The sequence below is a fragment of the Colossoma macropomum genome, unplaced genomic scaffold, assembly GCF_904425465.1.
Source record: "Colossoma macropomum unplaced genomic scaffold, Colossoma_macropomum, whole genome shotgun sequence".
NCBI classification, from domain to species: domain Eukaryota; kingdom Metazoa; phylum Chordata; class Actinopteri; order Characiformes; family Serrasalmidae; genus Colossoma; species Colossoma macropomum.
In genome coordinates this window covers 8,041,355-8,069,061 of record NW_023494809.1, presented here as the reverse complement: position 1 = coordinate 8,069,061, position 27,707 = coordinate 8,041,355, and the positions used below count along the sequence as shown (strand labels likewise).

The 27,707-nt window shown below is 39.1% G+C and overlaps 1 protein-coding gene across 1 annotated transcript; it reads right to left on the bottom strand.

The window, feature by feature from the left end:
* Nucleotides 1-430: 430 nt before the first annotated feature.
* On the bottom strand, nucleotides 431-22,453 carry phf1 (PHD finger protein 1). The gene is made up of 15 exons (XM_036558875.1): nucleotides 21,977-22,453; nucleotides 21,383-21,461; nucleotides 19,838-19,919; nucleotides 18,788-18,874; nucleotides 17,420-17,514; nucleotides 14,636-14,784; nucleotides 11,537-11,632; nucleotides 11,386-11,454; nucleotides 11,139-11,262; nucleotides 10,808-10,875; nucleotides 10,340-10,471; nucleotides 7,540-7,618; nucleotides 4,309-4,424; nucleotides 3,986-4,069; nucleotides 431-2,457 (listed from the first exon to the last, which is right to left on the bottom strand). The coding sequence occupies exons 2-15, from the start codon at nucleotides 21,458-21,460 to the stop codon at nucleotides 2,205-2,207; spliced, it is 1,512 nt and encodes a 503-aa protein (XP_036414768.1). The 5' UTR covers nucleotide 21,461; nucleotides 21,977-22,453; the 3' UTR covers nucleotides 431-2,204.
* Between the last annotated feature and the right edge of the window lie 5,254 nt (nucleotides 22,454-27,707).

Below are 27,707 nucleotides of genomic sequence, written 5' to 3'. Positions count from 1 at the left end.
AAATGGTAACTTTACAAGAGAAGGAAAGAACATACTTTACTTTTAATGTAAGTCAATGGAACCAGATTCTTTTCCAAGTAATTCTGGGCCGTTTCTTTTCGTCCAATCATCATGAAATTTACATACAATGTAAAGGGCCACAGAAATGTTCAAATTCTGTCAAACACTGAAAAATGCCAAAAATGGAGATACAAGGTTTTGTGTATATATATATATATATATATATATATGCATACATACATACTGGCCACTTTGTTAGGTAAACATCATTGTTTCTACACTCACTGTCCATTTTTACATTTTACTAACTACTTTGTAGTTCTACAATTACAGACTGTAGTTCATCTGTTTCTCTGCATACTTTGTCAGCCCCATTTTCACCCTGGTGGTGGTGTGTTAGTGTGTGTTACGCTGGTACGAGTGGATCAGACACAGCAGTGCTGCCAGTGTTTTTAAACTCTGTGTCCACTCACTGTCCACTCTATTAGACACTCATACCTTGTTGATCAACCTTGTAAATGTAAAGATTGGGACCGTAGCTTGCCTGTTGCTGCAGTTTGCGTTGGTCATTTTGTAATCCTTCATCAGTGACCACAAGACATTACCCACAGGACGCTGCTGGCTGAATATTTTTGGTTGGTGAACTATTCTCAGTCCAGCAGTGACACTAAAACTCTGTGTTTAAAATTTCTGTGGTGTCCTGTGGGGGTACTGACCATTTAATAACAGGGTGAAAAGGGCCTAACTAAGAGTGCAGAAGATCAGATGGGCTATAGCCTGGAATTGTAGAAGTAAAAACTGCCCCTATATAATAAATGGACAACGTGTAGATACAGGGAGGTGGTGTACTTAATGAAGTGCATATACATATGTATGTGTGTATGTGTGTGTGTGTGTGTTTGTGTGTGTGTGTTTGTATCTATATGGGCCTATATATAGTCTTCTCTGAGAAGAACACTGTGGGAAAATGTTGTTATCTATAGCTGTACATTTCTTTTCCTCGCATTGGTGTTACAGGATTTACAGTAGGCTGCTTAAATCATTTAAGGACGCTGCGCACACACATAATTACCACATCTAAAACTTTTAAATTAGCTCAGTGTAGCTGAATCAGTGAAAAGTAAATCTAAAGTGATTACATTCACTAAGCTAATTTAAAAACTGAGGAAACATTTTTCAGCTGATCCCTTTAACTTCAACTTTTTTTTTTGCTGTGCACACTTACTGATGGGTTAGACGGCACATATTAAAAAAATCAAAAAATCAAAGTTTCACAATGTCTTACCAACTGGTAACAGAATTAGGTATGAAAAAAGTCAGCTAGTTAGAATGGCAGTTCTGTTTCAGTGTAGCTTAGTTAGCATCACCTGTGTCTCTTAAATATGGTTACAATATGACATGAAGATCATGAGTGAAACATCCATGTTTGAGCATGTGAAATTTTAAATTTCCTCAATATGGGTCATGACCTGACCTAAAAAGGTGCTGCTACCTTGAGCACTTGAAGGTGTACTTGAACAAAATGAATAATGAAGGTGCTATTCGACATTTTCGTATCAGATGATCCCCAGACGTGCAAAACGAACTTTTCTCTATTGCCTAATTATATTGTTGATCAGACCTCCTGTTAGATCATCAATCATAAAAGGTTTGCATATTAAGAGGAATGCCTAAATGCGACTTGGATTATTTCTCAAGGGTGCCCTTCTTACCTGTTAAGGTAATATTACAATTGCAGGTGTACTTTATGACCTCTCCGTAAAACTTTCGTCAAAATCTTACCTCCTGAACTATGATGAGTGCATAAACAACATATAATTACCATGGATAGCTTATATCGTATATATATAATACAAATCATGATAGTAAAGTTCAAGGCATTCTAAGGGTGTTTTCTAACAGTATTCAAAATATAGGAGACGCCTGCGGGGGAAAAGAGATCTAACAGTATAATCCCACAGAGTGAAGTTGCTGTTGAGCTCAACCTGGATTTGTTTCATGTTGTTTTTTTTTTTTTCTTTGCTTGCTTTGACTCGAGTCCAGTGCTGTCACATATATATATCCCACCCAGTTAGCAGGTTCATACAGCTTTCCTCATTTTTTTTCCCCAACTGTTGAATATTATGTACTGTCTTTCTTCCTCTCACCTGCTCTCTCTATCTTTCTGTCATATATATATTCACTCTCTTCTTACTCTCCCTCTTTTAGTAAACCGCCACGTTTCCCCATTCCACTAAGTACTGGACCTTTCCGTCTGGTGTGACACGTCTGGCCAGAATCCTGACGGCCTCCCCACCGCCCCAGCCTCTTGCCGCAGACCCTTCCATGCCCACTCCGTTGGGGTAGGGAGTGACATCACGGAGGAACAGTGAGGGGCATTGCTCGAACCTCTGGCCAGCTGAATGAGGGGGCGAAAAGGGGAGACAGGGAGCTGGAAGCCGACAAGGGTCCTCCGCACTGCATGAGATAGAAAAAGACAAAGTAGTAGATGATAATGTGAAAGAAAAAAATGGCACTTTAATTTGTCCACTGCAGATGATTTGTAGATGCTTGTGTCATCTTTTACTTAAATTAAACTTCTTTTAACATCATGTTTGCTTTCAGTCATACACCGATCAGGCATAACATTATGACCACCTCCTTGTTTCTTCGCTCATTGTCCATTTTATCAGCTCCACTTACTATATAGGTGCACTTTGTAGTTCTACAATTACAGACTGTAGTCCATCTGTTTCTCTGCATACTTTGTTAGCCCCCTTTCACCCTGTTCTTCAGTGGTCAGGAACCCCATGGACCCTCACAGTGCTGGTACAAGTGGATCAGACACAGCAGTGCTGCTGGAGTTTTTAAACACTGTGTCCACTCATTGTCCACTCTATTAGACACTCCTACCTTGTCAGTCCACCTTGTAGATGTAAAGTCAGAGATGATGGCTCATCTGCTGCTGCACAGTTTGTGTTGATCATCCTCTAGTCCTTCATCAGTGGTCACAGGACGCTGTTGGCTGGATATTTTTGGTGGGTGGTCTATTCTCAGTCCAGCAGTGACACTGAGGTGTTTAAAAACACCTACAGCACTGCTGTGTCTGATCCACTCAGACCAGCACAACACACACTAACACACCACCACCACATCAGGGTTACTGCAGTGCTGAGAATGACCCACCACCCAAACAGTACCTGCTCTGTGAGGGTCCTGACTGTTGCTGGCTTTCTCTCCAGGTGATGTTCACAACATTAACCAACTTAAGGGACTTCTAAAGAGTTAAACTAGATTTGCTGATTTGTTTATTAGCTTAGATTGTATATTATAGCACAGACATTACATTTCTTTAATATTTCTGCACAGAAACTGCTGGTACGCCACGTGACGTGAGTAGCCGGTGTGAAAGCCAACACTGATTAATATAGGAGTGTGTTGCTGCGTCTTGTGTGAAATTGGCTTTAGGAAGTAAGAAAGCTGATCATCTAATTTAACAAGCCACTTAGACTTTACTTTAATAGTTGCATATTCTGAACAAAAGAGAGAAATAAATTCTTAATCAGAAATATTTACATGGCAATTAACAGAAATTTCATGGCTAAGACAGGCTTAACCCCAAACCTAACCCTGGTCCTAATCCCAACACGAAACAGGAGAGACATCATATAGTTTGTAAACTGTAGAACACCTGGAGTTAATTTGAGACAAAATAAAAGGTGCGACATTCAAAAAGGGGAGACATTAACTTGGCGAGTTAAGAGATGTGAACATGACTAGTGGAATTACTGACTCCTAATTTTACATGAATAGTTCCCGCTGTTCTAATAATACTACGTGATAACACAACTAGGATGTTAACATCAGTACAGATAATGCCATTTTATCATCAATTTCAAAAGTGACAATTTCCTTTACACAATGCTCGCTGTAATATATCATACAAAAACAACTGTGAACACTACAATCAGAAACTTGTCTGTAAACATACTCGCTGTTTACAAACCTGTAGTGATGCAAAGTTCGAGACAGACCCTGAGATCCATTATATGACGGGTGATACAGGGCAAACATTCTCTTGGGAGGTGACCTGTCAAAAACAAATACATTTTCCGCTTGAACAGCCCAAAGTACTGACCAATACTCATTTTCATCAGTGAAGAATTGATTAATGAACCTTAAATCAGTTTCTACCTTCTATATGAATGTAAAATATTCATAACAGCAAGTAAATGCTAATGCCCTTCAGACATTCATATGTCAGTCCTCAAAACATCAGTAAAGTCATTACGGTTGAGATCTAGATATGTTCACTGACACAGTACTAACCCCAAGCCTAATTCCTCCTCCGATTTTCGGGAGTTGTAGATGTTCGCCCCACCTACATAACCATGGCAACATGGCACCAGATCTATCGGGTTGGCAGTAACTCCTGGAGGACAGGGCTGAAAGACAAAAAAGTATAGAATTTATACTTAACCTAAAAATGCAAAAACTAACACTGCTAACAGTGAGTGCATTAACATGTACTTAACAATCTGATAACTCAGATTTTGTCAGTAATACCATAAACACATTTACATGCGCTTGGGGGTTCAGATAACGGGAAACTCCAGGTCTACATGAGTCAAGCAATAATCAGATTTCTGCTTTAATAATAATAATAACAAAAACGAATAAACTCACAGAGGAAGACATAAATGTAATGCAAAACTCAAACATCATGCCACAGCTTTTTTTTAAAAATCAACATCTAGTATATGAAAAAGATTTAAATCTTTCATTTTGTCAAGCAGGTAGTCGGTTTCAGCGTCACTCTAAAAGTGTTTTGTTGCCATCTCATGGGTGCTGCGTTAAATGTTGCTTGCATATTTGCTTGCTCTGTTTTGCACATGCGCAGACTGAGAAATCTGAAAGAAATCTGAGTAAGAGTTTACATGTGCTGAGAAATCTGATTACTGAGCTAAAATCCCGCTCTCCTTAATAGATTTCTTAATCTGATCTAAGAAATCCGAGTATGCAGCTTACATGACCATTTGAATAATCAGATAACCGCAGAAAAGATTATTAAGTGCATGTAAATGCACTCGATGACTGAAATGCTAGCTCAATGGCAGCTGTTAGCATTAGCATTTTTGGATTTCACTGCAAGATTCAGCGCATGGGGGACTTTTAAGTACTGAACATCTACCTTTTTAGGAATAAAACAAAATATCTCACGAAAGATATTTAAAGATAAAGAACTTTCATTTCAGGAACACACAGTGTAATAAACACAGTTGTTCGTATTTATACACTTATGGGTAAGAATCCTTATCTATTATTGGGTTTTTCCTGTCATAAGTTTGACAAATGCTCACATTTCTTACAATAACTGAAAGCTAACAAGCATCATTGAGTTACTCAGCTGTACACTGTAAATCCCAAAGTTGAAATCCATTAATTGGAGAAAAATTAATTTAAAAATATATCCAACCGTTACAGTTATAACAATTTCTTTATGAACAAGTTCATGAACCTAACAACTTTTAACGTTGTAGTAGAGTTTTGATGTTTTACTATCAAAAACTCAGCATGCAGTTGATCAGTGTCCTTTGAGTACTGACAATATTCACAATATGTTTGTGCTTAGTGTATCACAATACACCAAATACACAGAATTTATCATGATACTATGTAATTAAAGTATGTGTGTAACTAACCCTAAACCAGTAAGTTCTACAAACGTCTGACTTTTGACTTTATAAACATAAAATATCATGAAAACTGATTACCTTATTATTTTATGCTCTGATAACTTATGCAAGTTTTGAATTTCTCTGCTAGAGTTTGCACGGCTGTTTCTTTTGAAGAAAAAAAACTGCCACAATTTAAGAGTCTCATAAAATATATCTTTTTGAACTTACAAGTTCAGAATTTCAATTAAAATAATAACTGCTAAAATGAGAGTCAAAACTGAACAAAATGTAAAACATACTTGTCCATAGATATCAAACGTATTAGTAAGAATACTGATCTAGCATTGTTTCTTTCCCCTTTTATATGCTTATAAATACAAAACTATGGACAAATGAGACCTAAAGCGAGATCAGTACCCTTAGCTTTAAAAGCCTGATAAACAGAGGTGAGTGAGCGCATATTGTGGGTGAGTGTATGCTTCTTGCACGGCAGCAGTGTGTTAGAGCATGGTGTCAGAGTTTCAGCACTCATGCAGAATCTAAATGATGGCATTACTCTGTGGTGCATTTCCCTTCTGCACAAGTCATTTGACAATAGCAGCATGACACAGCATCTCAAAACCACCCGTAATCTCGCTGAAACATGGACAGATAAGAATGCATCAAAGTCGAGACCGCTGCAAACGTTCTATTATTGCTTTACCTTATGTCTCATATTATAACACAGATTCAAGATCTGTATTTATGTATAGGCCCTTCTCTTTTCTCCTGCGCAGAACATTCTACAGTGCATGATCACAAGGACGAAGGTAAAAATATTACAGTACATGTACAGATGATACACTGCCACTTTAAATTCGCTGTACTGTCATTGTGCCAGTGCCACCTAGCCGAACTGTAAAAGACTGCCAAATGCATCTGGACAAACTCTCTGACCATCTCCAACCATGCCTTCATTCTCCTGCACCCATATGACAATAATCCCACCACAAAACATGAGTCTGTGCTTTATCTCAAATCTATATGAGCACAAATAGACTGAGACTGAGGAGTTATTATTGTTGTTTTGCTATACTATTTAAATGTAATTACACATTCACATAATTTAATTACATAGTTACATAATAAAATAAATTTGATTTACATTCTATATCGACAGGTTTGCACGTTTTTTTCTTTTTGTTTTGACAAAAACAGGGCAAAAATACAGAAGCTCAAAGGGGCCAAGGAATGTTGTTCCATTATAAGGAGTTATTTTTATGTGTTCTTGATATCACCTGATATTTATGTCACTATTCTGACGTAATGGATATTGTTTTATGACATTCGTTATGTTGTGGTAAAACAACATTCATTTTGTCATGAAAAAATATAAATAACTTAAGATCTTGAGGAACAAATGAAAATAGCTCGTTATCACAGAATAACAGCGTAAAACAAAAAAAGGCAAGTTCAAAATATGAAAAATGTAAAGGATTTTCTTTCCAAAAAACAAGACTCTACACAGTAACTTCTCACCAAATCCAAATCATGGTAAAATATCACCTCTTTAACATGAGAAAGCACTTTTGGTAGAATTGCTTGGTGCAATAAGCTATGACTGAGAAATAATTAATATAAAATTTTGACATGCTTTAGTGGTAACTGCAGCTTCTACAGGTCAAACAGCAGTAAGCAAAACGGCAGGCCAGCAATCTCCCGTGTGTTGTGTTAACGCGCCGTAAACACAAAGACAATTGAAGTTAACAGGTGAATCTTATCGCCTGGCTGGGACTGCTGGGTCACTTTCACGTTTGAGAGGAGCTCATTTTCAATGCAGGCGGATGTGGCCCCTGCCGGTCTTCCTCCTGACCGGGCTGCGGTTAAAGACAGAAGCACTGACCTGTGTCTCGACCATGCGCCGCTTTGATTTGCGAGATTCAGGCACCACCGTTCGTCTCTGGCACGGCAGTGACAGGGGGCTGTGGACCAAATGACAGAAGATCATTCAGTAACCTTGATGAGTTTCCTCTGCAGAGATGGAACGGTAGAAAGAGTGTCAATACACAGAGAGGGTGCACAAAGTAACAGAATGGCATTTGGATGAGTTTTTCTTTTCGGAATGTCAGACCCTTGCTGCCTGCTACCTAACCTTTGAATATGATGGTGGGTCTGACCCTGTCCTACATGATACTAGTTCCTGTCTTATGACTTTTGGCACATCATGAATATATACACCAATCAGGCATAACATTATGACCACCTCCTTGTTTCTACGCTCATTGTCCATTTTATCAGCTCCACTTACTATATAGGTGCACTTTGTAGTTCTACAGTTACAGACTGTAGTCCATCTGTTTCTCTGATACTTTGTTAGCCCCCTTTTACCCTGTTCTTCGGTGGTCAGGACCCCCATGGACCCTCACAGAACAGGTGGCGGATCATTCTCAGCACTGCGGTAACACTGATGTGGTAGTGGTGTGTTAGTGTGTGTTGTGCTGGTCTGAGTGGATCAGACACAGCAGTGCTGCTGGAGTTTTTAAACACCTCAGTGTCACTGCTGGACTGAGAATAGTCCACCAACCAAAAATATCCAGCCAACAGCGTCCTGTGGGCAGCGTCCTGTGACCACTGATGAAGGACTAGAGGATGACCAACACAAACTGTGCAGCAGCAGATGAGCTATCGTCTCTGAATTTACATCTACAAGGTGGACCGACAAGGTAGGAGTGTCTAATAGAGTGGACAGTGAGTGGACACAGTGTTTAAAAACTCCAGCAGCACTGCTGTGTCTGATCCACTCAGACCAGCGCAACACACACTAACACACCACCACCACATCAGTGTTATAGCAGTGCTGAGAATGACCCACCACCCAAATAGTACCTGCTCTGTGAGGGTCCATGGGGGTCCTGACCACTGAAGAACAGGGTAAAAGGGGGCTAACAAAGTATGCAGAGAAACAGATGGACTACAGTCTGTAACTGTAGAACTACAAAGTGCACCTATATAGTAAGTGGAGCTGATAAAATGGACAATGAGCGTAGAAACAAGGAGGTGGTCATAATGTTATGCCTGATCGGCATATATATATATATATATATATATATATATATATATATATATATACACACACCGATACTAACTCTTATTTAACCTCACTACTCAATAGGTGCCTATACAACCTAATATCTAGACAATTCCACTTTTTAAATACTTTATTTTACAAAATACAGTGACATATGTCACAAAGAATATACTAAGGTGAAATGCATGGCACTCAGTTGTGGTTAACAACTGAAGCAAATTTTATATATTTTAATGGTTCAAAACATTAAAAACAGAATTAAATAATACATAAATAAACCTACAGTATGTACACATAAGCATACACGGGTATTCAGACTGCTGGCGTTACCAGAAATATTACAGTCATTCATGCTGTCAGCAGCAGCTGCTGCTCCATGGATTTTTGTAAAGACCATGCCTGTGACCACACGGTTGTCTGATGCAGCTGACCAATGGAGGCGCCCGGTATTAGAGAAAACACAAGCATGGCTAGCAGGCCGCTACGCTAAAGGCTGACCCTAGACTAGAGGGTACTGTTACCCCAAGAAACTGACTGCTGCTTCCATATGTCTGTCTAATATTCACTCCCTCTATAACAGACTGCACTAACAATAACTCAGGCCGCATTTTAATACACAGTGGGAGATGAGTGGCCATTGAAAGAAGCCTGGCTCAGCCATTTAGGTTAAGGAGGTACTGTTAGCCTGTTTTGCCCTGTTTTTACTGCAATATGTGTGCTTATTTCTAATACCTTAGAAAGAACTTTAACCGATATATCGCCCACTACTAGTGCCCCACCCCATGAAATACTGGCATTACAGATTTAGCAATGAGCATTTTTATTACTGCTTGTCTCAAATGTGAAATAGTCCCCCACCATCAACGTGATGCTTCCTTTAGTTTAAATTCGTCCACTGGCACACACGTACGTGTCAGAAGTTGCTTTGTGGTATCAGGATTCTCCTTTGCCGAAGCCAGTATTGTATTTTACTGTCCTAGGTGCCAATATCTGTGCAATATTGTGTCATTATACAATTACATTTAGTAATGTCTCACTGATACCGCAACAGTATTGAATATTATTACATAATTAGACAATAAATTACATAATTAATTACATTTAGAACTGATTTATGTTCTGTATTTGTCAAGAAATGACAATGTAAAATGTGAACAAATATTAAGAAATGACAAAAAAAACGTAAAGGACGATTTTCTCTCATATAACAAGAATGTGTGCACAACAATAACATTTCATTAAATTCAAAATCATAACCAAATAATGTCCTGTTCTGCTTAAAATCATTAACATGGTAAAAACTGAAAGAATCTGCATTTTTGACAGAACTATTTTAATGTTTAAATAAGCTACAAGCAAGAAATCACTGATGTAAGTTTAGTTTAGCAGTAACTGTAACTTCGAAGGTTTAACTAAAGCATCTCTGAAGACAACAAGCATCCAAATTCCTTATTGATTGACTGATATTACTGATGAATTCATATATCTGGTGCTTCTATTATTCTGTCCACATCTTTACGAGAGCCAACGTTACCTGCACTTTCTGGAACTGCATTTAGACACAAAATGACCACCAGTCTACAATAAACAGACTGAGGAAAGCCTAGGTGCTGACCTTCTGCGGTGTGTGATGCTGACTGGCTGGTCAGCGATGAGAGGCGATGAGTCAGACGACAGCGGAGGAGGAGCTCGCACTTGAAGGCCAAAAAGACACTTTTTCTTCTTGATTTCCTTGCCCGAGACAAACCTTAATGGCAAATGAAAGTGCTCGGTGAGAATGTGAGCCATTACAGCAACAGCACAGCACTGGGTACTGTTCTGTGGATTACATGTAATGTAATAAAATGGAAATGCAAAATTTGATAACAGTGATCTGGGGACTACTGCAGTAATTGTTAGGCTGCTATCACATAAAGGACAAAACCGCACCTACATTGTCTGTAATTACATAATACAGCTATTTCTCTGGTGTATTAGGACAACGCACTTCTGCTGAATTAGAGTAGCCCACTCATACGGATGGTTACGAGCAGATCCGGAAAAATCATAGCAGTGTTCGCTGGTTATATAAGCTTTGTCTCACCTGTCTTTGTGGGAATTTAAAGCGTTGAGCAGATTGTTGCAGCGATCTTGCTTGGGTGTATCTGACAACTGAGGGACGGAGAGAACACAAAGAAACCGTCACATGCATATAAATAACTGTCAGCCATAAAATGAACGCAGTGGAACATGCATTTCAGTGGAATGTGGTTGTATTTAGTAACACTGAAAAAAAACACAGGCGAGACGATCAAATGATTAAAAACACGGCTGTTCAACCTCATAGAACGCTTAGTTTGTGCTATATTTAATTGTGTCTTATCCTCAGGGTTGGTTTGATTAGCATGTCTGTATATACAAGATTTTCCACGTACCGTGCCCAACAGCAAAGAATCCCAGTTCTCATTTGTGAAGGACATTATTTCATGATCGAAATCAAAGTATTTCCTCTTGCAGCACAGAGACAGATGATACAGCACTAAATGGGCCAAATCTACCCTGGATGGACAGAATAAAATAGCAAAAAAACATCACTTATGAAATCCATTAGCACCAAAAGTCTTTATTTTTCTGTTTTGCCTATTTGGTCATTGACAATAGTAAACAGACATATGCTCTTACCAGGTCATAGGCAGTCTCTGAATAGTCTCTGGGCCATTTGTACAAACCGAACACTGGAACTGATAAAACCTTAAAAACAAATTAGAAAGAGGCTTGCATGTAAAATCAGTAGTGCAGCACCGGTGCACTTTAATGGCACCAATATCCTCACCTGTCTCCATAAAGCAAAGGTTTGGTCAGGCACTGGGTGCAAGCTTCATGAAACCACTGTCCACAACTGCCGCACTGCAACATCTTCAAGTTCCACCTAATAAAAAGATGTGATTAGGTTGCAGCAGGGTTGGGGAACTGAATTAGGTGTAGTAAATCAGCCTGCATTTCAGATGTTTTTTTTTCTCTGAACTGTATGTAAATATATTTGGTCTTATTTTCAGGTCTTTTCTAACTGAGCCATTTAAAATAGCCTAATGATTTAAAGCACAGACACTCTGTATTTACTTCCCACAAATTCTGTATTATTCATGAAGTCTGACATCCTGAAATTTCAATTCAGATCTATATGAATTCTAAATTACACGATACGTAAGCGTGCATGATATTAAAGCCAGTGCTTCTGGATTAGTCTGTAATCCATTATATACAGTAAATATATCTCTCACTAATTTCTGGACACATCCACTTTCAGTTTTTAATTGAAAGAAGGTATCGAAACAGGTAGAGCTCAGGAACTGGTCTCAAAAATTCAGGTATCGGTACTTGTAGTGATTAAAAAAAAATCTTAACAATGACCTGTATGTAGTAACTAACTGCAATAAAAAACTGCCCTGAAAAACACAGCAGTTTTTAGCCATCAGGTTCTTAGGCAAATAACCATGTACACTACTATTTCCAAAACATTTTTTACACAAAAAAAAAAATACTGAACCACATTCATTACATAACCCTTATTGCTCTGTGTGTCTCATTTAAAGTTAGTGGAATTGTGCCTCACTTAATCTTTTGGAGCCAATCAGGTTTATTATAGGTTTGTAAGAGTCTAGAAAGCCTTACTTGCAAGTAGGCCTACATTTCTAATGTCATAGTTTTGATATCTTTACTATCATAGGTGTAATAAACGCTAGGGACGCTGGGGACACCACTTTTTGAAAAAGTTCAGTCTTTGTGTAAAATCTTTTATATGATAACTCACTGCATAAATCTGTTCAAACACCTTCTAAAACATCCATAAGACCATGCAGAAACATGTTTTTGGTTATTCCTCAGCTCTTGGTGATGCTCTAGTAGCTACGCAGTGCACTGACAATAATTAAGTTCTGATACTGCATGCTGAGATAATGAAAATAGCAGCTAAACACTGTTTTTTTCTGACAAGAGGCAGTGGCAGTGGGTGAGTGCTGCCTGGTAAAAGTGTATTAGGATGAACATAACTATTCAGCATTATACAGGATAAGTTCTTCTATTGTATTTGGAACATTACAGTGACAAAGCATACAACGTTTAGTGTAAATAGCACGGAAACAGAGAACGGTTTGTAGGCTAGCTCAGCTAACACTGGAAGTATTTAGCAAGATCCAATGGGGCATATACACTTAATGTTGCCCTCAAGATATACAAATTCATACAATTACACACTCTGTAGTACAGAAATAATATTCCTAGCTCATCTTCATCTATTTATATTTGATGAGGCTTCCTTCATTCTGATAGTGATCTATTACAACATTGTGTATGGGTCTTCAACTGCACACTGGAGACATTCTCTGGTCCATCCTCTACTACTTTATGAAATTTTGAATGTACAACTCCAACAGTTAATAAGAAGCCCATGAGGTACATCGTCTACACCGTCACTGGAAATTCAGTAGCTGACATTCTATGCTTGAGAGCTTGTTAGACGTAGCATCAGTAAGGCAAGTGAAGAATAAAAGCTTTATGAAAAGCCTTTGAGCGTGGTTTATTTAGATACGTAGTGAGAACATACTGCCATAAGCAACAAAAAAGTTTTTTGACAGATTTTTGACAGATTTTACCCTGCGCAGCGTGAGAACAGCACGGTATGGCAAGTTTATCCAGACTAAAGCGTCTGTGATGTTGCTTGAAAGCACTGATTAATGAATAAATTCTTTAACACAGAATTTACACTTAATATTGATCAATGGACTGTTTTCTAATAGTATGGTATTGAAAATTGAATACAATATTGTTTCATTTATCGATAATCTAATGACAGCTATCAGACTACGTTCACACAGCAGGTAAAAGTGGCCCAAATTTGATTTTCTCACCCAATTCGATTTTTTTGTTTGGCTGTTTATCTTTTAAATGTGATCTGTATGCGACGTCAGTCTGAACAGATCAGATCCTAAACTGACTGCATGCACAAAAGAACAATGATTCACGTTGCTTCACGAGGCTCATCCAGAGGTAAACAATCATGACTGCCAACGGACGCCAGTCGGTCACCGAGCTTTCAGTTTCACCTTCGCCAGCATCACAGGAGCCATGATGAAGCTTCATTGACAGATAGCTGGGCTCATCACCCAGAATGTGTTCAAGCTCGCTGTAAAAGGTGCACGTTATTCGGCCACGGTCACTTCTTTGGTTCGCGTCCTCGGATTCTTTCAGACTTTTAACTGTTCTTTGACGCTGCAGCCTCCTGCGGCCACGTTCGGCCATTTCTTTCTAAATCTCTTCAAACACAGTTGTTTTGGAAAAGTCTCTTCAAATTTTTGTACAGAAATATCACCCCAAATGTTTGTGAGTCTCAGCAGCGCGAAATTATGACGAATGTCGAGTTGGATTAACGTAAAAAACGCATGAATTCCGATCTGGCTGTTGAGATCGGATTTCAGTACCACATATGAAAGCGTCTCATATCGGAAATGAAAATGTCAGATTCAATGTGTTTTTGCTGTTCACACTGGCACACAGATCTGTGTCACATATGAAGAGAAAAATCAGATTTGGGCCACTTTTACCTGTCAACGTAGCCTCAGTCACTACATGGTACTTTGCGCTATCCTATTAGATTTATTCAGCACTTTGGGGCCAGGTCTGGTTAGTTTTAGACAGATTTTTGTTGTGTTCGGGTCATTAGGACAGGTTTGAACAGTATTTGATACAGCGTTTTTAAAGTGGACTACACATTATATCTAGTTTTCTCCTAGTTGTCCCCAGCACTTTATTAAACAATGTAACCATAAAGAAAAGATAAAGAAAAGCAGGTATGTCCAAACCTCAAGACAAACCAACACCCAAATTTTTAAAAGCAGTCTTTTAAGGCAGCAAAGAGCAGCGCAGGTCAACTCACTCTCCAGGCCCGGCACAGTAGCAGTAACACTGTTGCTGGTTGGTCAGGTGCTGGGGATCCCAGTCTAAAGACGACAGCTGATAGGGCAGCCTCAGTTTCATTAACTGCATGAGTCGGGCGAAGCGCCCTCGTTTTAAGGCTCCCCCTCTCTAGGATGAAACACAGCCTGTCAGTTCTATGCATCGCATCACTCAGCCTCCCTCCTCCGACCCCCCCCCCGTCATGTAAGCACATTTAATAGAGATCTTATTTGAAGATTGGAGTTGGGAAAAGAACAGCTGAAAGGGAAAGTCATTATATTTCCGAACTGAGGTCAGACGAACAAGATTTCTATCGTCAAATGGGGTTGTCAGCCGGGGGTGTAAATGCGAGCTCTGACGGACAGATTAAAGAACAAGCCCATTTAGTGTGGCAGACTCCCAGCCATCACCTGCAGAGCACCGCTACCTAATAAACACACAGCCCAGCATAAGTAATTCATGGACATTCACAAAGAGTCACACTAAAAGTAGAGATCTGCATTGGAGCGTACGTACAGAAATGCATCCCTTTAAATCCTATGCACCTACTGCTCAGTGCTATAGTGTACGGATTGAATGTGGTTACCAAACAGATAAATGCTCCATATTTGCTAGGTCGAATTAAACTAGGGATGCACCATAATTTCAGCCACCAAATATTTTGTACAAAAACGGTTGAAAGTAGCAAAAAGAGACAAAAGACAGAAAAATTTACCCTGAAAAAAGCAAACAATTAAATAGGTCTACAATGAAATGTCATCTGAACGATAATGAGAATAACAAATAGTCATTTAAAAAGATCATCTGTGTCCTTCACTCTCCAGTGTTGGTCAACACAGATACAAACAGTTTGTGTAGTACGAGATAAAGAGCAAAACAAAAAAAAAATCCTGCAGCTTAGATATATATTCTATATGGTTTTTATCTTACATGCTTTTTAGCATTAACAGCTTTAATAAAACTCTTTAACAATATGATGTAACTCAATGTCTTTCCGCAATAAACTTTATCTTTGTTTTTTAAAGTTGTTAATGCAAACGCTAATGTTCGTTAGCTCCTGCTGAGGTTTATTGCTGTTTCTTCTCTAAATGATGCATACGAAAGTGACTTGTGTGCTAACAGCGCCTCCTTCTGGAGAAACTTCAGACTGCTAGACAGGAGCTCCAAAGCCACATCCATGTACTTTACATGTAACAAAAGTGTTTTTGTCATTATAGCGGTGGTGCTCTGGAATTCAACTGTAGATTCCTTATTAGGAAACCATATTTTCATAAAATATTATTTAGCAAGATGTTTAAAATTAAGTTAGTCCTCTAGTTCTCTGTCAGTTCTCTTTCCCAACATGGTGAGTGTTGCCTTTGAAAAATCGTCAGCATTATTACAGCAATTCAAAAGCAAGAATAAGACAGTAAATTATCAAATTTTGTATGAAACAACCCTTTCTACTGGGTTTCGACTGATTTTGGCTTCGGTAAATAATTCTCATTTTGGTGCATCACTGCCTTCAACATATGGTTGTAAAGTATGAAAAGAGACGGGAAGAACTCCGAGGACTTAGGCTGGAGTTGCTGTTCTGCTTTGAGCTAGAAAGCCAGACCCCCGCCTTGATCAACAGAGGCAAGACTGAGAGAGGATTGAGGAACTGGAAGGAGATGGGGTGGAGGTGGGGTGCGACAACTTTGTCACAAAAAACGGAAGACATACAATGTTAGACTGGAAGGAAGAAGAGCTTCACGCATGGTCATCCTCTTTTATAACTAATTTGTTGAATTAGTTTAAGGTTCCATTAAAAATAGAAAAAGACATCTCCACAAAACTTACTACGGCGTAACACCCCAAAATGCCCAAAACCTCTATTTACTTTCTTAGGTACACTTATACTTTAGCTCTTCAATTACAGACTGTAGTGCATCTGATCTCCGCATCATCTGTTAGGCTTTCTTCACCCTGGCCATCAATGGTCATGACCCCCACAGGACCACCACAGTGCAGGTATTATTGCATTTTCAGCACTGTAGTTACACTGACGTTGTAGTGTGAACTCAGTGTCACTGCTGGACTGAGAATAGTCCACCAACCAACAGCGACCTGTAGCCAGAAACTGACCACTGATGAAGGACTAGAGGATGATTAACAAAAACTGTGAAGCAACAGATGAGCTACTGCCTCTGACTTTACATCTACAAGGTGGACAAACAAGGTAGGAGTGTCTGATAGAGTGGACAGTGAGTGGACACTCCAGCAGCACTACTGTGTCTGATCCACTCGTATCAGCGCAACACACACTAACATGCCACCACCACATCAGTGCCACTGCAGTGCTGAGAATGATCCGCCACCCAAATAATACCTGCTCTGTGGTGGTCCTGTGAGGGTCCTGACCACTGATGTGAAGGTTAAAGAGAAACAAGTTGTAATTGTAGATCTACAAAATACACCTGGTAAGTGGACCTGATGAAACGAACAATAAGTGTAAATATAAGTTAGGTGTACCTAATAAAGTGGCTTTTGCAATGCTGATATAATAGAATGCAATATGCAAATGAATCTTCTAACTAATTACAACGTTTCTTCCTGTGTGCTATGAGCAGCTTGAGCAATCACAGCTCCAAATGAGGTTCTGTTTTGATGAATCAAGATATTCAAGGATTCTAACAGAAGTAAATGATTTTAGTTAAATCATTTTCAATTTCAGTATGTAGGAATACAATCAAAATACTAGCATTTTTTGCCATATCATGCAGCCACATATTCTATTTCCAACCTTGGTTGCAACAGCAAAGACACATTGGCGGCAGATCCAGGAGTTGCTGTCAACCTCGGGTTCAATGGTTGGAGTATGGCACTGCGGATGATAACCTGAAATAACACAGAATACCAGTTCACAGAAAATGTATGCTGCGATATACCCTGAGAGGTCTTAAATGTTTTAAAAGGCAATGAATATTTAAAGGTGCTCTCTGTAGGAATAAATATGTAATTGATCTTCTTCCAAGATCTATCAACGTTGTTGACAATGTAAGCCGAATATTTTGCATATAAATATTTGAACTAGCTTGACCATCTTTTACTATCTGATAAATGGCACCTGTAAAAACACACAAGTGGGGTACAAGAGACTTTTAAAATTCAGTTGCAGAAACAGCACTTCAGCCACAGAGGTAAACAGCGGTCAGTCTGAATGTCTGTAACCAATGTCTGATATTTGTGAAATTAAAACATTAAACATTTTTTTAAAATCTTGCATGAGGATTTCATCTCTAATCTGTGATTTGCATAGTGAAATCACTTTGAAAGAACATAAAGGGGAATTCCACAGATTCTTTGAAATTTATGCATAAGCTATTTCTGCAGTTTAATGCGAAATGCGCCTTTCTAGAGAGTCAGATCCATTCAAAGTGGCGGTAATAGGAGCCAGATGTCCGAAACATTTAATGCCTCTAAAAGCTACCTCACAAAAAGCTATTACATGAAATGATTATGAATACGCTGCCTACTGCCTGAGACATTGTTTTATGATGGTTTTGAAAGAAGCTTGTGGACTGAAATGTGTTTTAAAATGTATTCATGGTGGGGAGGTGCATGCAGGGTAAAGTAAGGCAAAAACAGAAAACTTTAGCATTATTTTACCATCATCAACAGTACATATTAAAACTCAGAAGACACATGTAGGTCCGCTGGTCATGTTTGAAAGCAAATAAAATATATTTGTTGAAAAAAGTGACCCCTGGTTCCTACCACCATTGTAAAGAAATCTCTACAATGCCTCATTTCACATCAAACCACTCTGTATGACTTTAATTACATCTGAATAATGCAAGAGTTTGAAACATTGGTGGAATTCCCCTTTAATCAACCACTTAAACATTCTGTAACTTAACAAAATAACTAGGCAATTGTAGTGACTGATTTAGGTTAAGGAACCGGAAATCGGTGGTGTTGACTACCATTAAAATTAAACAATGTGCAAAAAAGATGACAGTTTAAGATTAAAATGTCACAAACCTGGCCCAAAAGACCATACATTATGACTGCTCATTAGAGTCTCCCAAACGATCTTCATAGTTAGAAATCACATATTAAATGCTGCGTTTTGGGTGGAACGCAATCTTAATAAAACGTGTTTGCTTACCGTGGCGGCATTTGAGACAGTTTATAAGAGGCTCTTTAAGAGGTGGCCCGTCACAGACACAACAAACGTCCTCCCCACTGGCTGAGACTGATGGAGAGAGAGAGAAAGAGAAGAAAAGAAAGAGCATGAGAAAGACGGAATGATAGACTGAGAGATGAGCGCAAATGCAAAGGAACTAAACAGCTCTAAAGGCATACTGTAACATTTTTACTTTATTTTAATATTACTGTAGATGTGCTGTGGGAACTTGTGCACAGACTACAGGAAAGAGCAAGTGTTATTACTTAGAGTAGTTGTTCCCAACGCTAGTCCTAGAGGAGCCCCAGTCCTGCACGTTTGTGTTTTCCTGCCAAAACACACCCACTTCAACTCAGGAAGTGTTTGTTAATTAGCGGATTAGTTGGATCAGGTGTGCTGGGAGCAGGGCAGACTCTTAACACAAACACTTGTGCAAGGCAGGACTGGGAACCACTGACTTAGAGTAATATTACACTTAAAGTATACTTAATATGTTCTAGTTTAATTTTCAGATATTACTCCAAGCAGTAACATAGGTTCATTAGCTATTAGTTTATGATACTTAAAAAAACGTTTTTTCCTCACTTTTTCACTTTTATATTGTGCAATATACCACTTCAAATTAACCAGAGATAACCCAGTATTATTATTCCCATACCGCATTATCCCTTCAGCACAGCAACATGTTAGAGTACACAAAAGAAACACCTAAAAATGATGTTATTTAAAACTAGAAATCAGATGGAATTGACCAGCCTTTTCACATGTAGTGCTAATCACAGACAGACTCATCAGGAAAGTGGACATTATATCATTTATATTCAACATTTCCCTTTTTGTCCTTACTCGGGCGCACACTTCCATTAAATGCACATACTGAACATTTTCCTGACAAATGAACTTGTCAAGAATCTTGTCATAAATCTTTTCATGACATAAAACTGCTGCTGGGTTTTCAAAACGTTAACAAAAACTCTGCAACTGTGAATGTGCAGCTGAGAAGAGCTGACGGCTTAAAACGAGATCACTTACATGAATGAATGTCTTTCCTGAGGACCCAAAACTCCGAATTATCCTCAAATCTGACCAAGCAACACTGCTTGACAACATCTACCTGAGGAGCAGAAGTCACATGAGTTGTTGGTGTCCAGTACCCAATACAGTAATAACAGAGACACACAAGAGTTACTTAGATGTAATCATGCTACCTATACACATTAATAGTATGTTATCTACTGTTATCTTTTATTTGCTAACGCTAAAATTTAAATAAATACAAAATAACATTATATGGTTTTATGTCTGCCCCTTGTGGGAGCCCAGCATTAACTGTAGTTATCATACAACACCTGGTTTGGCTTAACAATGCTTCATCTTAAATCAAGTGAGCTGGTGATAAAACATGAACAAATCCATCAGATGGCTGAGGGAGTTTGGGTGAAATCTGGAAATCTGGAACCAAGTTCTTGTTACAGTTTACTGTATTTATGTGTGCGTGCATCTATTCTAATAATATGTGGTATTTTTTACAAGCAAAAACACACTTATTGCCAAGATAAATGGTTTTAAACTGTGCTTTTGCATATGTATTTTATGTATGTAAACACATATATGATCATAATATGTCCCATATGTATTATACATAACTGCCTATATGTAATGTGTCCCACACATTTTTATGCAGGTAAGTACCTAAGGGTAATAGTACGTCCCACATGTATTATATATATGCAACTGCCTATATGTAATAATATACCCCAGTTGTGTTATATGTAAGTAAATATTTGAAATTACTTTTCTAATCCTAACCCTAACATTAAAGGGAAACCCCACTAATTTTTCTGAATTTCTGCATAATTAAATGGCATATCATATCATATCAACAAAGTCATTCAGAGTGGTTTGGTGTGAAATGCTCTGCTCTGGAGAAACTCAGAATCAGAACTGTTTACAGTGGTGGTGATAGGAACCAGACGTCCCCCTCTAAAAGCTCCCCTGCAGAAAGTTAATACATGAATAGTTACAAATACACTGTCTGATACACTCTGAGACACGGTTTTACACTAGTTTTGTGATAAAGTTTTGGTCTAAAATGTATTTTTATCATGCTAATTTAACCTATTCATGGTGGGGGATATATGAAGGGTGTTCTAAGGCAAAATAGTCCCCCAAAAAAACTTACTTTTTTCAGATTGACCACTATTTTACCATCATCATAGACATATGTAGGTTCACTGGTGGTTTTGGATAGTACATAAAATGGCTATATTTGCCTTGTGAACATCAGGACCCCTGGGTTCCTATCACAAATCTGCGTCTGCCGGGTTCCCTGCAAATGAACCATTTCACATCAAACCACTCTGAATGACTACACATCTCAACCACTGCATTATGCAGAGATTTTGGAAAATTGGTGGAATTCCCCTTTAACCTCATTAACCACAGTTTAGCCTTGTTTTGTGTGAAAAAAAACAAGGAATATGTATCTTTTGCAAAAAAAGCTAAACTGTAAGGACCACACACACACACACACACACACACACACACACACACACGATAAAAGAGCAGAAAACTCACTCTTTTGACGCTGCCCAGGTATAACAGTCCATCACTCCACCGTGCTAAAACGTCTTCTCCCTCGCTGACTACCCCCATCCTGAGCATGAAGTGGAAGAGAGACACTTTACACTTCGAGAAAGTGTGGAGAAAGAGAGGCTGAAAGAACTACAAACGGAGTTGAAAGTCCAGGGAAAAACAGCCCTGAGGGCCTCAGGAGCGAGGCACTCTCCGACCTAAAGGGTTAAATTCACACTCAGTGCATAGCGACAGTATACAGTACAGCGCTTTGAATGATGAGAGACTGAGGCATTAGCACCGAGGCAGTCAGGCTTGGGCACTGCCACAGCAGGATCCCCAGCTTTCCTTATGCAACAGCCCATTAGAGCGCATTCACCTCCCAGGCCCATTATAAACCTATCACATTGTGCTCGGGATGAAGATAAAGAAGTGTTACCGCGGCGAAAAGAACTGAAAGCGGTTAGTCTAGAGATCCGCTCCTGTCCGCGTACGTAACTCTGCCGGCTCCAGACATGATGGAAATCCAGAAATACGTTAAGAGCGGCTGAAAAAAAAGAGAGAAAAAAAGACGAGCAGAAAAGCTCCGAGCTTTACCTGTAAAGTCGCACTCTTCTCTGTTGGGGTCACAGAGACTGCTGTTCGAGCTTGACATGAAAATGTCCGACCTCCGGTGTTTTGGTTGTCTTTCTTCTTCTTCTTCTTCTTCTTCTTCTTCTTTTCGCGCCTCAATTACTCTCCAGAATATGGATGTGCTCGAGCGTGTGCGCGAGCGGGCGCGCGCGCGTGCGTGTGTGTGTGTGTGTGCGTGTCGATGCCAAAACGGTCAGTCAGTCAGTCAGTCAAGTCGTCAGCGTTTTGTCCGTCCGTCTGTCTAGAGCCACGCCGTTCCGTCATGTTCTCATCCTTCCTTTCTTTTTTTCCTCCCTCCTTTTCTTTCTCTCCCGCTTTGCTGGTGTTGTTAGAACGTGTTCTTCAGGGAGGCTTGAAAGAATCGAGCCGACAGAGACGCCATCATCATCATCATCACCATCTCTCTCTCTCTCTCCCTCTCTCTCTCTCTCTCTCTCTCTGTCTCTCTCTCTCTCTCTCGACTTGTTGTGACGCAGACATAAAACACAGAGCAGTGGAGTGGGAGGGAGAGATAAGGCGGGCTGCTCCGGCTGCCGAGGAGGGGTTTGTGTATGAACACCTTCACATCTGTGCAGTGACCGACAGCCCGCGCTGATGCGCCACCATGTTTGTTTCGGGCTGCTAACCGCCGCTAGCGGCGCGCGCCGGGCTGAAGTTTTTTCCCTGGCTGTGGGCTAATCGGTCTGGCCGGAGAGGAGAGGGGAAACTTTCAGACCTCCTCCCACCCTCCACACTCACTCTCTCACACACACACACTCACTCACTTTCTGAGTGCTCATGCTCCTGTTGGGTCACTTGGGATCGTCAAAGTTCTTTTTTTCCCCCAATTTTTCTGTCTAACGTTTCAGATTCAGGCTGTCCGCGCAGGCCATGCTGAACGGCTGTATGCTGATCACTGTGCCACTGTTTAGGGCTGTCATTGTCTAAATAAGCACGTTCATTATTACTGTTAGTAGTAATATCAGTGGTAAAATATAGCTGCTATACAATATAACACATTCATAAATTCAAATTATGCTCCTTCTTGTTTTGTGTGTTATCAGTTCCATTGACCATACATGTGCACTTTGTAGTTCTATGATTACAGACTGTAGTCCATCTCTGCATACTTTGTTAGCCCCCTTTCACCCTGTTCTGCAGTGGGCAGGACCCCCGTGGACCCTCACAGAGCAGGTATTATTTGGATGGCGGATCATTCTCAGCACTGCTGTGAGACTGATACTGGTTAGTGTGTGTTGCGCTGGTCTGAGTGGATCAGACACAGCAGTGCTGCTGGAGTTTTTGAACACTGTCCACTCTATTAGACCTATTAGACCTACCTTGTTGGTCCACCTTGTAGATGTACAGTCAGACCCAGTTGGTGTTGGTCGTCCTCCAGTCCTTCATCACTGCCCACAGGACGCTGTTGGCTGGATATTTTGGTTGGTGGACTATTCTCAGTCCAGCAGTGACACTGAGGTGTTTAAAAACTCCAGCAGCACTGCTGTGTCTGATCCACCACATCAGTGTCACTGCTGAGAATGATCCACCTGCTCTGAAGGGGTCCTGATCATTGAAGAACAGGGTAAAAGGGGGCCAACAAAGTATGTAGAGAAACAGATGGACTACAGAATGTAGTGGTAGAACTACAAAGTGGTCCTACATGGTAAGTGGAGCTGATAAAATGGACAAACAGTGTATAAATATGGATTGTTTTCTTGGTTTTTTGGTGTTAGTAGCCGATTAGTGTCTATGTAACATTTAGCTGTACTGAATGTGTCATACATCAGTAAAGATTATGGAGCTATTAACATTATACAGTAATATTAGTAGATTGCCTCAGTTTGTCAGGATCGTCTTGATCTAAGATCCAATTAATGGAAATTTACGGTTTGTTCATTTTTTATATATAACTTAAGAATTTGTATTTCAGATATAGGGTATTTCTGTTTAGGTTATTATCTGATAAACCCTTTTATTAGTAGTTTAACTACTAATCCTAAACATGCTGCAATGTTGTCTCCAGTGCTAATGTAAGGAATCTCATATTTTTTCTTATAGAATTTTCAGTTCTTATGAATGTGTCTGTAATTTGTAAATCAACACATTTGATCTACCATTACTATTACATTAGTAACATCAGAAGTAACTATAGTAACTTACATTATACAGTATTATACATTATAAGATTATGTTCATTGACTGCCTGATTCTATAAACATGACGAGCAAGCCCCAAGGTGAAATCTAAATTATGCTGCTATGATTGCCTGTTAATTTTTGGAAATTTATTGGGGTTTTTTCCATGATGTTCAGTTCTTCTGAACATTGTAAGTCCTTTCATGAACAACATTTTTAGTAGTAGTATCAGCAGGAAGCATGGCTACTAATCTACCATATGCATTATACAATAGCATTTGATTGTCCTACTGTCAACATGACAAACAAGCCCATCCTAGTAAATTCAAATGCAATTGTGTTTTACTTAATGCCAATTTATATAAATTCATTTTTTCATATAACTTTGTTTTCTTTAAGTTGCTTAACATTTAGGCTAACCATGCTGGCTGTGTTTATATTGAACGCTAATCACCTTCTCATTTAAGCATATCATTTCCTGACGAATGCGTTTGCTATTATTAGTGTACAGCCACTAACATTATGCAATATTATACATTATACAGTAATGTTTACACACTGTCAGATTTTATAATCATCACAAAGAAGCCCCTCCTAGAGAAATTCTAATGACGCTACTACGTTGACCTCAATGCTAATTTATGGAAATGCTGGATCTAGTTAATACTGTGAGTACATATAGGCCTATGTTTACAGCTCATCCACTGTCAGAGTCAGAGTATCTCAGGTTTTTATGTTCTCAGTGGTCTGTGAAACCCATCAGACGATCAATCCCCTTCACAATTTCAAAGCTTTAAATATGTGGAGGGGAAAAAAAACACAATTGTTTTGCAGTTCTGCTATTCATGTTGTGTTCAAAATGGCCTCTGGCAGGTCTTTGGAAAGCAGAAGTGTCAGTTCCTTGATAGCACACCAGAGGGCAAGCACACTACGCTTACTCAAAACGAGAGATAGGAGAGAAAAAGAAGTTCACCTTACATACCAGAGCATCACAGGAACAAAACCTCATATCTCTAAAACGGTAACTTTACATGAGAAGGAAAAAACGTTCCTGCATTATAGTGGAAGTTGTTTTGTCCAAATAAATTTGGAGCATTTTTTGGTCCATTCATGTTGATTTTGTAACAAGATGCAAAGGATAACTATAGTTTTCGAATGAAACACATCAAAAATGGAGATTACGTAATGTTGACAGTAGTAAATCACACAGATTCCCGTTCAGTAGCTTCTCTGTAAACTATTTGAACTGCTGTAATGCATTTTTATCACTAATTAACATGTTCATGTTTTTATTTTAAACCAGAGGTGCCCAAACCTTTTATCTTGGGGTGTCCAATATGCAAAGTTTGTGGTTGGATAGGGAGCTGGAAAGGTTTCAGATCAAGTTTTTAAAATGTATTTTCTAACATTAGACTGCATATTGTTACTAAAATCCCTCGAAAATGCAAGTTTAAAGGAAAATAAGAATTTAATATGTTGTAATATTTAAAAATATATGTTTTTTTCTGTCATTAAGTGAGGGGGTGGGGTAAGGCAAACTTTCTGGCAGGCCAAATCAATGTCCTTGTGGGCCAGCTTTGGCCAGCCTTGATGCAGAGAACTGATACAGTGATGATCTTTTAACCAAACAACATACTCATAAGACCTTTTAGTGTATAGTCATACTACACATATTACTATCGATCGTTAAACACTGCAGATGCTTAAGCTTTCAAAGTGGACTATTATCCCCAAGTTTTCTCTTAAAAATTAATATATATTACAATATCTGAATGAATCAGTGGCTTTAAAGTAGTTTATTCCAGACACTTTGTGTTATACAGGGCAAAACACCATGTCAGATAAGACGATACAAAGAGAACAAAAAGTCAAATTGACTGAAGCAACTTTCTTGGAGTTTTCTGATTCACTTTGTCAACTAGTTACACATTATAAGTTTATTTAGTCCCTGTAAAACCTGTAAAACCTGTAAACCATTAAAGGGGAAGTCCAGCTATTCTCATTAGCATTATTTTTTGATAATTCAATCTCTGGAATGTAAACAAAGTCACTCAGTGGTTTGATGTGAAATGGCTCATTGTGGAAATATATGCTGACTCATTTCTTTACAGTGATAGGAACCAGGGGTCAAAATGTCTACGACACAAATATAGTCATTTTATTCACTGTCCAAAACCACCAGTGAACACATATGTGTTGTACATGTAATGTTGGTAGTGATAAATCTGAGAAAATACATTTTCTTTGAGGACTATTTTGCTTTATCACACCCTGCATGTACCTCTCAGACAGGAATGGATATTAAAATACATTTTAGGCTAAAACCTTCTTTCAAAACTATCATAAAACAGTTTCTCAGGCATCAGCCAGTGCATTTGTAGACATTTCATATAACGACTTTCTCCAAGGGAACTTTAAACGCTTCAGACGTCTGGTTCCTATCACCACCATTGTGAACAATTTGATACGTTTCTCTAGAACAGAGCACTCTGAAAGACTTTGTTTACATCTTAACCATTCAAGTATGCAGAAAATTACAAAACTCAATGAATTATAGTATTTTGGTATCCTAAGGGGATTCGTGAAGCCCAACGTGGGCTTTTTCACATCATAACTTACAAACATAAGGAATATTGCAGTGGAAAGTCAAGGATATTTGGGCCTGCAGGAGTCCATATAATCCTGTTTCACTGATGGGTCACGAAGTGTTTGATGTTCTTAGTTATGAACATGAGGCTTTATTGCAGCGCTGGGCATGGAGCTTCCTGTGGATCTGAAAGAAACTGTTCCCAGGGCTCAAGGGCTTTCGCTGTGTGTTTTCAGCATGCTTTTTTTTTCATGTTCAAACTGTAGGCCTACTAGCCTTCAAAGGCTTTTCCATATTTGTTGCAAGGTCAGCATCAAACTAAGGTTCCACAGTGAACTCAAGGATTAGTCCATGATAATCACCTTAAGAAGAACTGCATATCAGCTCAAAAGCATAAATCACATCAAACATTTCAGCTTTACTGGACTGCACAAAACTAAGTGCAACCAGCAAAAGCAGGCATGTCACCCTCTTATTAGCTGTGTAGTTGCTGGTCTTACTGTATTTTTTAGTTTCCCACCCGTATCCAGACAAGCCCCGCCTCCTGCGCTACGATTGGCCAGAGGCTCATTCTTACAAGCATAATTCTTTCAGAGAACTAAAACTATTAACATAAAACCTTCCTGAATTTAAACAAAATATTAATGTCAGTTGCATTAAAATTAAAATGGCATTATAATTGTGGACAAAAGTATTGTCAATCACTGAATTCAGGTGTGTGAAATCAAGCCCGTAGCCATGCAGTCTGGATGGAGTGGGGTAAAGCAGACTGCCACTGGAGCAGTGGAAACATATTCTGTGGAATGACGAATGACACTTGTCTGTTGGACAAGTCTGGGTTAGGCGAATGCCAGGAAAACATTACCTGCCTGACTGCACTGTGCCAACTGTAAAGTTTGGTGGAAGAGGGATAATGCTATGCGGTTGTTTTTCAGGGGTTGGTCTCGGCCCCTTAGTTCCAGTGAAGGGAAATCTTAATGCTTCAGCAGAC

Coding starts and splice junctions, on each gene's coding strand:
- phf1 (XM_036558875.1), bottom strand. CDS start 21,460: ATGGGGGTAGTCAGCGAGGGAGAAGACGTTTTAGCACGGTGGAGTGAT. Junction 11,455..11,536: donor CCTTTGCTTTATGGAGACAG/GTGAGGATATTG, acceptor TTTGTTTTTAAG/GTTTTATCAGTTCCAGTGTT. Junction 4,070..4,308: donor GAGGAGGAATTAGGCTTGGG/GTTAGTACTGTG, acceptor TGTTTTTGACAG/GTCACCTCCCAAGAGAATGT.